The sequence below is a fragment of the Perca flavescens genome, chromosome 19, assembly GCF_004354835.1.
Source record: "Perca flavescens isolate YP-PL-M2 chromosome 19, PFLA_1.0, whole genome shotgun sequence".
Lineage (NCBI taxonomy): Eukaryota > Metazoa > Chordata > Actinopteri > Perciformes > Percidae > Perca > Perca flavescens.
In genome coordinates, this window is record NC_041349.1 from 23,817,469 (window position 1) to 23,831,135 (window position 13,667).

At 39.5% G+C, this 13,667-nt stretch overlaps 1 protein-coding gene across 1 annotated transcript; it reads right to left on the reverse strand.

The window, feature by feature from the left end:
• Positions 1–237: 237 nt before the first annotated feature.
• On the reverse strand, positions 238–13,284 carry fam113 (family with sequence similarity 113). Its single transcript, XM_028564736.1, has 10 exons — positions 12,935–13,284; positions 12,615–12,693; positions 12,247–12,326; positions 11,829–12,061; positions 10,229–10,379; positions 9,257–9,503; positions 8,603–8,653; positions 8,195–8,263; positions 2,242–2,388; positions 238–1,077 (listed from the first exon to the last, which is right to left on the reverse strand). Exons 1-10 carry the CDS (start codon positions 12,935–12,937, stop codon positions 929–931), a joined length of 1,209 nt encoding a protein of 402 aa, XP_028420537.1. The 5' UTR covers positions 12,938–13,284; the 3' UTR covers positions 238–928.
• Positions 13,285–13,667: the final 383 nt, after the last annotated feature.

Genomic DNA, 13,667 nt, shown 5'->3' on the forward strand with positions numbered 1-13,667 from the left:
CACACACACACACACGTACACACGTACACACACACACACACACACACACACACACACACACACACACACACACACACACACAATGCAATTACTCCACTATATGTTACATAGCAAATAGGTGTCTACTGCTATATTATAAAAGGTTCAGAATATCAAGTACAGCACCTGTAAGACCTAAAGGAAACTAAATCTTTATACCATACTTGACATGTGTGGGACATTGAGAAGAATCAGAAGGATCATTAATTTAGAACTTTAATAAAGGATTCATGTTAAAACTTAAAATAAACACTCTTGAAATCTTAGCATCAACTTGCATTTAAAGTGCAGAATTAAAAAGGCTTTGAAACGTAAAATATTGAAAATATTTTGGTGGCAAAGAAAAAACAAAGAAATTCAACAATTAAAAGAAAAAGGACAAATATGTGAATGTGAGGTCATTAACAATCTTGAGTGTGAACTAAGCCATTTAAGGATTCATGTTTGCTCCTGGTTACGAGCATGTATAGTTTGGTGTTGAACAAATGGGACAGTTCTGTGATAAGCAAAAGGCAACTGGACTTGCTAGAAATTCTTCAAGACGTTTCGGCTCTCATCCAAAAGGCTTCTTTAAATCTGACCAATACATCCATGATCCAGACTGACTATTGGAGAGTTCCAGATATTTAACCTCTGGTGGGTTGTGTGTAAATATCTGGAACTCCCCACTAGTCAGTCAGATTTGAAGAAGCCTTTTGGATGAGAGAATTTCTAGCAAGTCCAGTTGCCTTTGCTTATCACAGAGAACTACCATGACCTGGACCACTTAGAACCTTCATAGACAAATGGGACTGTTGTGAAACAATGTACTGCAGGTGAGGCAAGAGTCTGCAGTAAATAACAATAAATGGAAGTTGACCATATCTGAATCTTGTAAAAACTCCCTGCCTCAGTAGAAGCCACCATTGTGGTTGTTCAATCTGGGTCTGTGATGGGTGTACGGAGCATAGTGGCGCCTGGCATGGCGGCTCTTCATCACGTCCTGATGATGGTGCTCATCGTAGGGCTCAAAGTGGTGGGGAGGCTTGTAGTCGAAACCTGCAGAACATACAGGACACTTTCAAAAAAGGAACTAGATCAGAAGACCAACAGATACATTGGTCTTTAGGGCTGGGCACCAAACGTCGATACTTTTATGGCACCAACCGAAAATACTTTATTCTTTCGGTGTCAAAAGCGTCTGAGCCCATAAGCACAAGCTTATCTGTCCTCTCTGCATATTGACAGAGAGCGGAGCTCCAACACACATGCACGCACACGGAGTAAACTACTTCCCAGTCCATCAGATATGTAGCCTACATAATCTTATCAGTCCTCCTATCCCTAACGTCACCCATCGTAGACATGCTCTTACGTCCCAGCAGATTATTTGTGTCTCATTAGGTTTGTTTTTTTTGAAAAAACTGCAGTTTTCTTTATAACATTGGTGATGCGGCACATACAAGTAAAGCCACTGTATGGCAAAGCGCTGTCAGTAGAATGTGACTCGCTCTGAAAAGTGTTTTAAACGTTTTTGTAGTGTTCCCTGGACACAAACCAGTAAGGGCCATTAAAAAGGAGTTCCACAGTATTGCAGGTGAATGATGTAAACCCTTTGATATAAAAGATTATGAATTATAATTCTGTTAATGACATGGTGCTGCAACCTCAGTATAGGACTAGGACTTTTTCGCCCGCAGGATTGCACCTAAATGAAATAGATTATAGGTTCAATACCATTTCACCAGTAATATTATACTTATAATTAAATATATTAATACACTATATTGGAACTTAAGCATTTATTCTAGTAGCAATTTTCTCCCACGCAATTCTCTTTTGCAGCAGCCGCTGTTTTTTTATTTTTCCCCCCCCAACAAAATATATGCTCAAACTCGCTGTATGTGCGCATGAGTATTTCCACAGACCAGTTTGTTACCATGGTAAATCGTAGTATCGTGGCTCTATTCATGCTGCCTTTTTATTGTGGTGGTGCACGCGCTTAACTCTGAGTGAACCTACTCAGAGTTGAATGAACCAACTCAAATCAGCTGTTCTGGAATCAAAAACTCAGAGTTTCCCATCTCAGGGTAAATCAACTGAGATCAGGGTTAGACTCAGTTTGTTAAACCTCCTTCCTGAAACGGGCCCCAGGGGGTCTAGTTGATGGAAAACCCATCGGTTAGGTTACTCAGCCACATTTATATCAGCATACCAACTTACCATTTTTAACCCGTCTGGTCTCATGGTATGATGTGTGTGGCTGTGGGTAATTCTCAAAGTTGAAGTAACCAAAAGAGGGGTTATCACTGAAGAACTCCTCCCTGTAGCCGTCATAGCTGTTGTAATTTCCCTTTGATGGGTGTCGCTCTGAAATGGAGACAGGGGAGGTGGGGGTGTTAAGATAGATAATACTTTGCTATGATCCTGTCTCTGGAAATTACTGCACAAGAACCTGACATTTTGATTCGATTTATTTATCTCAAACAAAGACTGTAAATAACAAATAATGCATATACAAAAATGCAACAACATCCCCCCCTCTCTATCCTTAAACAATTTTCGTTTTTATCTGGCAAGTCATTTTGTTATCGTTTAAAATTTGATGTCGAACAATTATCAATTCAAAAAACAGATTAGTGTGCCAATGATACCCTGCATGATTCATTATCCTGATGGCTCTTTTTTTGCCATGTGTAAATCTTTTGTAAGGTGCTTTTGTAGGCGCTTCCCCAAACTTCCACAAAATAGATCAGATATGGTAAAATAAGCATGCAGTACAGAGTATGTAGCGTCACTGTGTCCAAGTTCAGACACTTATTGGCTAACATTCTATCAAAATATGTGTTCAAATACAAATATAAATGATCTATTAATGTTTTCAGTTAATTTAATTGTGGGAAACTAAAGTGTAACTTCTTACCTTTCTAACGTTAGTTTTTACTTTAGCTTTTACTTTACAAGAGCCAGCTAAAGTACGCTATCACCAGTGAATTAGCCGTGTGTTGCCCTTGGCTATAACCGGACACCCCCATCTCCCCGCTGTAAACACTGGCCATTTTTTTCGGGGGTATTAAGTACCATCAATGCTGTCAAAACTACCGGATTGTGGGCGCCCGGATAGCTCAGTTGGTAGAGTGAGCGCCCACATAGAGGTTTACTCCTTGATGCAGCGGGCCCAGGTTCGACTCCGACCTGCGAGTGGTATATTCCAATGCTCCTGGCGATCTTAGTGCACAGATGTTTAATGTGGGGCTTCCAGCACAACTTGTGGTCAAGTAGGACACCCAGAAACCTTTCTATAATAATATACTATTCTCTTTCAATTATTTCTCTCACTCTTATCTTTGTTTTAGGAAAAAATGAGAACAAAGAAAAAAAACAAAGCATAGTAATCTCAGTTTTGAAAATGATTACAAAGTGCTAAAATAAGATAAAGTGAACAAACATAAGACAGCAACCAGATGTCGTGATGAAAAAATAAAATAAAAATGAGAACATTTAGATTACAGATTCTAATGCTATTTTATATGTTGTCCATTTGACCCATTTTTCTTTAAATTCAGTTTCTTTCAATCTTAGAATAAAAGTCATTCTTTCCATGGTGAATATTTCCTGCACAATGTCTATCCACTGAGTATGACTGGGTGGCTCAGGTTTGAGCCATCTTCTAGTTATCGCTTTCCTCCCTGCCGCCAATAATATCTTAACCAAATATTGATCATCTTTTTTTACATTGGGCAAAAGGCCCAGATACATTGTTGTAAAAGGTTAATGGTACAGAATACTTCAATACTTTGCAACAAGTAAGATTGATAGAAGTCCAGAAAGGTTTTATCTCAATGCAGTCCCAGAAAACGTGTGTGGTTGGCATCAGCAGTGCCACATTGCCTCCAACACATTTGTTGGGTGGACAGTTGTTTACCTTTAATAGATGGCAGGATAAAGAATCAAATGAAATTTTTCCAGTTGAATTCTCTCCATTTTTGTGAATTTGAAGAGGTTTGTGCCATCTCACAAATTTTATACCATTCTTCATTTGAGATCGTGGCAACTGCTTCTTTTTCCCCACTTTTCTTTGACATATAGAGCAATTTTGCGCATTTTCTGTTGATATGCCCCACACAAAGTCTCTAAGACCGCATTAGGTTAATTTCTGTCCTTAATTTCTCTATTGTAGTATTCTCTTAGTTGCAAGTATTGGAAAAAGTCTCTATCTAGACTAAATTTGTCTTTCAGATATTGAAAACTTCTTATTTCCCCTTTATCAATTAAATTACAAAAGGCTGTAATCCCTCTATTGATCCAATATTTGAAATTTTAGTCATGCGTTCCTGGCATAAAGTCTTTGTCATGAGCTACCCATCTTAATATTTTCCTTCCTTAATCAATTTTAAATTGTCTTGCAACACTATACCAAGTTTCCATTGAGAATTGTGGAATTGGGCCCAGTAAATCTATTAAAATCGGTTGGAATATGGTCCTCTCCCATAGGTGTCTGAACATTATATCCGGGGATGCATGTCTCAATCTCTTTCCATCTGGCAAAATAACTAGGGTCACACCAGCAACACAAGTATCGCAATTGAGCTGCATAGAAATACATTTTTAAATTAGGCAGGGCCATGCCACCCTTGTCTTTCTGCAGCTGTAGTGTTGAATACCTAACTCTGGGCCTCCTCCCATCCCACACAAAATTCGAAAACAGCTTATCCCACTCTGTGAATTGTTTTGACGGTATATTTACCGGGAGGGATTGAAATAAATAAAGTAGCCTAGGGAGGATGTTCATTTTTACTACATTTATTCTATCACTTAAGTCAAGTGGAAAAGTAGACCATCTCTGGATGTCTGTCCTAATAGATTTGTTTATTGGATTGTAGTTAAAATTATATAGTAGTGAAGGATCTTTGGACAGAAATACTCTGAGGTATTTGATTTTGTTAGCGTACCAATTTATATTGTATGTGCGTGCAGTTTCATTTGAGGGTGAATGATTAAACCGTAATACTTGGGTTTTGGAAATATTCAACTTGTATCCTGCATATACATTATACTTTCCCCAAAAGATCCATCAGTATGGGAAGTGATATGTTAATATCTTCTAGAAATAACATATCATCTGCAAATAATCCGATCTTTTGTTCTATTTTGTGGATCATAATCCCCTTTAAATCATCTTTCTCCCGAATCGATGTATAAAGCAAAAAGGATGGGACTTAGTCTGCAGCCCTGCCTATAGCCTCTACTGAGTTCAAACCGGTCTGTCAGAGATCCATTCACTTTTATTCTTGCGGTTGGCTTATCATAAATTGCTCTAATACACTGAATTGAGTAGTTAGTAAGGCCAAATTTCTCCAACGTGAGATATAAGAAATCCCGTTTACTCGATTGAAGGCCTTTTCTGCATCAAGGCCACTTTAAGCTTATTGCTGGAAATATTGTGAATCACTTGAAGACTTCTTCTGATATTATCTTGCGTTTGCCTACCAATTATAAAGCCAGTCTGATTCTCAATTATATCAGAAATGAAGCTTTCAAAATCGGTTAGAAATAATGGATGTATATAGCTTATAGTCCACATTTAAAACTGATATTGGCCTAAAATTGGCACAATTATCTCTTTATTTTCTTTGGGAATCAGCGTAATAATTGCTTCCTTCCTTCACTTTCAGGTGGTGCGTAGATGTTAGCCAATGTCATGAGATTATTATTTATTTTGCACTTTGCTAGAATATATCGACCCTCCTTATCCTTTACTTCATTAAAAAAAGTCAAACTTTGTTTTTTTGGATATAAGTATTGCAACTCCCCTCCTATGACTTTGTGAATATGAGCTATAAAATATGTTGTAACCAAATTTAGTAAGTTTTTCATGCTCCAAAGTTCCTAAATGAGTTTCCTGTAGCAAGATGATATGCATATCGTCTTTCCTTATCTTATTCATCACCCTTGCCAGCTTTACTGGGTTACCTGATCCATTGACATTCAATGACATTATTTTAAGCTTTTGACTGTGCATCGTAAATGTGAGGTGGTATAGATTGGTTGCTTGTTTTATAACCATCAACTTCGAACATGAACATTGTAAACAAAAACAGGAACAGAGCTGAACTTAAAGCAACAGCAAAAAAAAAAAAAAAGATTGAAGAAAGCTTCCAAGGCAGGGTATTCGTAAATCTCCCATTTTTACCAAAATAAGGTAAGGGGGAAAGCCTCCCTCCAAGAGCGGACCCCCTCCCAGAACCAGTGTATAAATCAACAAGAGTTTTTCCACTAATTCTACCTTAGGAGTTTTAGCTCCTTCAAGTCAGGTTATTTGCATCATAAAAAAAGGATGACGATATTAACGTTCACATCATTAAGCGTCAATGTCCGATTGCAACTAAACACACAGCTCTTTGGATCATAGTTAATACCCATTTCCTTAAGGCCTCCGCGTCTTTCTCTTCTCAATTCAAGTATTGATCTTCTGTTGGAATTCTTGTAGCCGCTCCCGTGCTCTCTTGGCTGTCTCCCTCTCTCTCTCTCTGCGCCGGGGGATGCGTTGCCATGATGATGTTTGGTCCATTCTTCGGGTCGCTGATGTGCCGGTGCCACTGGCATTATCCACCCCGAGGTGACCCCCAGATAGGAGACCTCGGCGACGCAGTTCTCTTTCGGCTTCCTCAGCGCTATTGTAGGTCTGTTGGCCACTCTCCCAGTGGATACGGATTCGAGTGTATGGTGTCTGGAAGCGGATGCCGTTCTCTTTCAAAACCAGCTTAACCTTTTTATAAGCTTTGCGTTGCTGAATCACGTCTGTTGTGTAGTCGTGGTCAAAGGAGAGGGTTTTATCCCCAAGCTGGATCTTCTTTCTCCAGGCGTTTCTGAGAACCGAATCTTTGACTCTGTACTGAAGAAAGTTAACAACTATTGACCTCGGGGGTGAGTCGGGGGAAGGCCTCGGGCCAAGTGAGCGGTGCGTGCGTTGTATTTGGGCATCAGTCCCTTCTTCAATAAGTTTTTCGCTCACCAACAGCTTCTCCACAAACTGAATCACAGAGGAACCTTCCATTTCCTCGCGTACCCCATATATTTTGAGGTTGTTTCGCCTCCCCCTTGATTCCAAATCGTCAACTTTTCCAAGCAATGCCCCATGCTCTTTTAATGTCTCTTGGAGCACTCTCTCGCCGACCAGCTTTACAATTCTTCAATACGAGCCGCCGCCTCCTCGAGTTTATTGACATGCTCTTGTAGGGTTAGGGTTGTAGAAGCTAACTGTTGGTTAATCTGTTGTCTGAATTCTGACAGTTCCTCTTTCACTTCTCTCTTTACATCTTCTTTAAACAATGTTAGATCGGCATTTAGCTGAGTTCAAAGGCTGTTTATTTGATCACTTCTATCTTTCAAACTTGGTTGAGCATTCGAGTCACGGCTGCTTGCGTTTATGCTAGCATTGTTAGCGTCAAGTGTTTTCGCTTCACGTCCTTTGCGTCCCTCTTGTTCCGCTTTTCCAGTCATCTTTTGACTTCTTGTTTTAGCCCCCCCCGCTCATATTCCGAGTCTTTTACCAATACTTATATATAAAATATTCGCTGAATTCGAGGGGTTTTAGTCGCCTGATTTTACGGAGCTCTCGTTTCACACATCCATCCCGTTCCGTTGCATACCCTCTTTCAATTATTTCATTAATTACTATTCCAATTTCCAAATAAAATAAAATTTAGTTTTGTTCAAGTTTAAATTTGATAATTTCTTTTGTGATCATTTAAGATGTGCTATAAGGCATCCCCACAACAACACAATTGTGTCATCTGCAAAAACTGTTGTAAATTTGATACTCATTGACCAGTGATGACCCACTTGTACAAACTGACTCCTGTTTTCAACATAGCTTTTAAACCACTCATGGGCCACACCTCCAATGAAATACCTTTCCATTTTTGTAGGAGTATTTCATGATCAACAGTATCAAATGCCTTTTTAAGATCAGTGAAAATTCCCATCACATTTATTTGTTGATGCTTTAGATGACCGAGACATGTTCAGTAAGCACATAAGCTAGAACATTTAAATTTGACATAATTAGCAGTGCAATCGTATTTTATGCAGTATTTTGAACACAAATCAAATGCACAGCAACTAAACCATAAAAACCTAAACAACCTGTCTGTGTGGATGTTTTAATACTTACCCTTGTTGGAAAAATAGTTGATGCGAGGAGAGCTGTGGTAGTCTGAGTAAGGATTCACTCGATGCAATCCTGAAAAAACAGCATGACATTCATCAGCAAACAAGAGCTGAGAGAAACGCTTCAGTTTACAAGCTATAATTAAGATCTCTCTTCCCCCCCCTAATTAGATGCCATCTAAAAATTGAAAAAAAAAAAAAAATTCTACATTCGACTGTAAATGGGACAGTTAATCCTGATGGACATCAAGTGTACAAATTAACAAGTGACAAACCCAAACATGTCTTCCATCCAGTGAATTAATATTAGAAGATAATAGTTTGTGATTTATTGTACCCATATTTGCTTGCTTTTTATTAAATCAACCAATAGAAATTATCCCAATCAACACATCATCTTCTGATGTCTTACCTGCAGGTTTGGTAGCATTTTCTGCCTGCTGAGCAGTAACCTCAGCATGATCTAAAAAGAACAAACTCATGTCAGTCTAAATAAATATAAAGAAAATTTAAAAGAAATTAAATTAGTCATAAATGCATATTTTAGTTGAACGACTAATGCCGCTTACACATGATCCGCGGTAAAACCGCTCTGCGCTGGCCATTCCATTGTTTTCCTATGGGGGAAAATCGCTGCCGTGTGCTGCGCTCAAAGTTCAAATTATTGAATTATAATATGCCGACCTTTCAAGGCGCAACCAATTCCAGAACGTTCCAGCGTTGCGCTTTGCCTCTTGCTCTCCCTTACCGCACGGTTTTGCCGCGGATCATGTGTAGGCAGCTTAACAGTAAAGCTTGAGTTATGGTTCTGCGGAGATTCACTCAGAGCTTTCGCAGTAGCCTACGTAAGTGGCCTGAAGTTTATACTTGTGCGTTGGTGTGCGCGTCAAGCCGGCGTGTGTGTGTGTGTGTGTGTGGGGAGTGTGTACTATAGCAAGGGAGAAGTGAGAGAGTGACGGTGATTAGCTTCGGAGCAAGTTGCAACTCTAGAGTCAAAGTGGGAGACAAAGTGTATACAGTACATTTACTCCTATGTCTGTGTGTGTATATGTCATTTCCTTCTCACCAACAGCAGTTAGTGGACAGGGCATAGTAACCCCCCAGGCCTGCGCAGAGTGCTGTAACAGCAGAGAGGTTATCTTGCGGTGCGCAAGGGCGTTCCAGTGGACGCCGTCATTTGTACGATGGTGCAGGGAGAAGCGGAACTGAAAGTGAAGGTCCAACACATCCATCCCGTAGGCGTCAGCCAGAGTCCCGCTGTAGAAGTTGGCTTCAATCACATCATAACGCAGCTGGGGAACCTTGTGCTCAATCTGAGGTGAAGGAGGGAGAGGGGACAAAGTTTTAAGGCTGGTACAGTAGAGCAGCAGTAGTCAGAAGACAATGCAGAGAAATAAGCCTACCCTCCATTAGACAAAGTGTGGGGGAAAAAAAAAAGAATCTAAATGTATTTTATTTATTTATTTATTTATTATTTGAATATAACCAAACTAGTTTAACACCTTACTATGGTCTTCACAAGCCATGACATTTTTTTTTAGTAATCTAACCCAATTTAGTGACTAGTTTCAACTCCACAGATACCTTAAATCAAATATATCCTGCTCTATGTATGCTGGGAGTGTATTAACATTTATAATCATCCCAGTTTAAGCTTACAGTGTGACAAAAAATAATCAATAAATAAAAACTCATTTTCTGAGTTCTTCTAATGGAGTTTTAATTATTTTTGTCTGACTTTCTGATGTTCCTAAGCCTGGTGAACTTTGTTCACGACCATCCGTCCCGCTCCCAAGGAGCAGTGCTACATATAGGACAGCTGGTTATGTGAAAAGTGACGCCACCACTAAAGGTAGGAGAGGATGTGGATTGAATGAATGTATACCTCCGTAGTGCTTTCACAACAATCACGTCTAGTGTCTCATGTGAATTCCCAGTAAGGTGTAAGAGGAAATATTTTATGACAGATGTGTGCTAATTTGACCCAAAAGACAAATTCCCTGTTTAGTAATTATGCAGAGGTTTGGCAATGACATACCTCTGGGACCAGGAAACCACCTTTAATCCTCTCTCCTAAGGGCATGGTGAGATTCCATACGACCAGGGTTTCCTTTGGCAGAGTCACTTTCAGCTCATCAAATAATGTATGTAGGTTCTCCTTGTAGTTATCAAGCCAACTGGAGTTGTATCTACAAAACCCAACACAGACGTACCTGTAACGAACGGTCACTTACTATGCACAAACTAATCAAGAGAGATTCAGGGACACCTTACACCGGGGAACAGGTTAGTCAAACAGCACTGACTGCTTATTTCAGGCAAACCTTTTTTTAAATTTGAGCTAAACAGTGCTTCTTGCCACTGCTGTCCACACTTGCACCAACAGAATTGACCAAATCTGATCACTTAAGTGTTGCAGTAAAACTGAGTCTGTAGAAAAGCACAGCTGTATAGTTGTAGAGAGCTATTAAACTTCCACCCACACCTACCTTACCCTCGCTGTTAGATCAAGAGGCAGGGGTGAGGAGAAATTAAATTAGACCTCAGCCATCCTTTTAGACATCTTAAAACAGGTAGCATTCCAAATCACACTTTTTGTGGCCCCTTAATTACCAGATGTTTACATTAACAACAGCTCACCAAGGTAAATAGTGCTACTAGTACTACATCTAGTTTCTAGATCTAGTATATCCATGACGTTTCACTTCCAGGAATGTTCAGGTGCCGCAGGATATTCGCCGGATGTCCCTCATTTTCCGCCAGATGTCTGTCACCTTCCGCTTTCTTGTAATTTTAAACTCCGGTGGATTTATGAGGTAGGGTTGCACGATATTGACAAAAAATTATATTGCATTATCAATTATGAATATTGCAATATCCATTTCAATATTTTTAAACTTTAAAATTACAAAAGTTACAGGAAAACTCATCAAAATAGATTCATAACAAATTCAACAAGTTTTCTTACAACACAAAGTTTATATTGGACTGGTCCAACCTGAATGAATGAATGAATGAATGAATAAATAAATAAATAAATAAATAAATAAATAAATAAATAAATAAATAAAGGAAATAAGGACCATGTCTACAGAACAGGACCTGTTTTACTGGTTTGTGGGCTCTAAATCAAAACACAACTAAGCCACACAGCCAACAGAGCTCCACAAAAAAAAAAAAAAAAAAAAAAAAATGGTATACTTATCGCAACACGATATATTGTGATAGCAATATAGAGGTCATATATCAGCACCCCTAGATATATTGCACAACGTGATATTGCGATAACAATACTGAGTCAATATATCTTGCACCCCTATTATGAGGACTATGGTTAACTGCTCCTCAGATCTCTGCAGGGTAAATCCAGACAGCTAGCTAGACCATCTGACTAAAACAACTTTTGAACGTACACATTCCACCAAAACAAGTTCCTTCCCGAGGCTATTTTGCAGAGGCACTGTTGCTCTGTCCAGTGCTTAGCACCGCCTGAAGACGATTGTGATTTAAAAGAAATGCCAATAAACCAGAGCATGTTTTTCTCCCATCCCAGAATGCTGTGTGGACTAGCCAGAGCCTCCTCCGTAGCACTGCGAAGGAAGGTCTGGCATTGCAAGACAACTCCTTCACCTACCCACCTTGAGATATCCCAAACGCAGGAGTTGAGAATTACTACATCAGGTTTCAAGCCTTGGCGGAAGTCATCTAGGATGCTCTGCATGTAGCCAGAGTAGACGCGCGTCACAAAGTAGAAGCGTACAAGGTGGTGGGCGGACTGAAACTGCCGAATCTCCCGGTACCCCGTTCCATTGTGCATTGTATTTAGGCAACCTCCTTCCACCAGGCAGTCCTGTTCAAAGCTCATCTCACCCTGAAGGAGAAAAACAGGAATTATTATTAGTGGAGGAGGGTTGCTATATTGAACTTTTTGAGATCACATATTATGACAACAGTAAACAAAAACAACGTCATGAATATGGAATTCCTTTCATGCACCTTCTTTTTAAATCAGTAAGTGCAAACCTGGTGAACATTAGCCCTCAACACATCACTTGCCTTGCTCCGGAGTTGTTTTGCAGTGAGATACTTGTCCTTCTGCAACAGCACAACAAGGTCCTTGTACACAGACCTCTGAACTAAGGGTGAGATACAGAGAGTATTAAAAGTGGCAGTGTAAAAATCGGACCCATGCTCACAACCAAACCACCCAGGGCGCACACAGATTTCTTCTGACTTTTGGAAGCTGGCAAATGGACAGTCAACAAAACATAGATGGATTAATCTTGCCTGCCATTCAAGAGCAATGTGAAGATATTCACCATTTTGTTTTTCAAATGAAATGGGCTGCTGTAAAACTTTTAAAATGTGTTCCTTTTCAAAAGATTATTTTGAAAACGAGAAAGGGAATTTAAGTGATTACTCACTGGAGTCTCCCATCACCACGATGAACTTGTTATGGAGCAGCTGGCTGGCCTGCTGGTGGCTCACACACTTCATCATCTCCTGTTAATTACAAAGCCAAGCCATGTTTTTTGTTCATCAACATACTGTTAAAGTGAGAGTAGCCTTTACTCACGAAATAAGATGGTTGACATTAGGCTTTACAAGTGCAGTTTACTAAGTTACAGAATTTCTTAGCCACAATTACGTTGGTAACGTTAAAGATGGCTCACACTTCTGGTAGCCTTAGCTAAGCTAAGAGTGGCTGGCTTTAGACTTAAATTAACATAGGAAACATACTTACCATTGTTGAGTTTAGTGGCAAATTGGAGATGTATTTAAGATTTTAAGATTTAACGTTGGCTAACTTTATCGTCAATGGAAAGTGAATCATCGCAATCTGGACGTTTTTAGTTCCAGGACCTAACGTTAAACCCGCAATGTCTTCACCAACTGGCCCCTCGCTCCACTTTTAAAGTTGTTTGACAATTCGAACAAGTTCAAAAACTATGGTATTGTCTTATTTTGTAGATTCAACATACAGGTTTTAACTTTCAACTCGACTCTACCGTTTTTTTGTTCGACAACAGGTGTCGGCAATTTGATGATGCTTTTAAAGACCAACGGAAGTATCACTTTTTCGTACGCGCCATAAATCAGTCTCGCGAGGTTAATTCAGACACATACCCAGAGACCAATGCTCCTGTGCTGGAATAACACAACCTGGTAGACCTACCTGGTTTTGCATGTATCAGTTAGTGGTGAGTTCATTAAACACAAATTTAAAAGCTAAGCAACCATTTTAAATATGTTAAAGAACTCATGTGTGACGTCAAGCCCTTCAAATAACATCACTGAAAAGGCAAGTTATCAGTTGTAAGATCATCATCAGCTTAACACCACTCTGTCAGGGGAGACCTTTTAAAGAGGGACAATGCCTTTACTAATAGTCGGCTTTCAAACATGAAGTCTAATGACTTTACACACAACCACATAAAACGTTTTTGATAGTTCTTTGCTCCAAATTTGGGGGATAA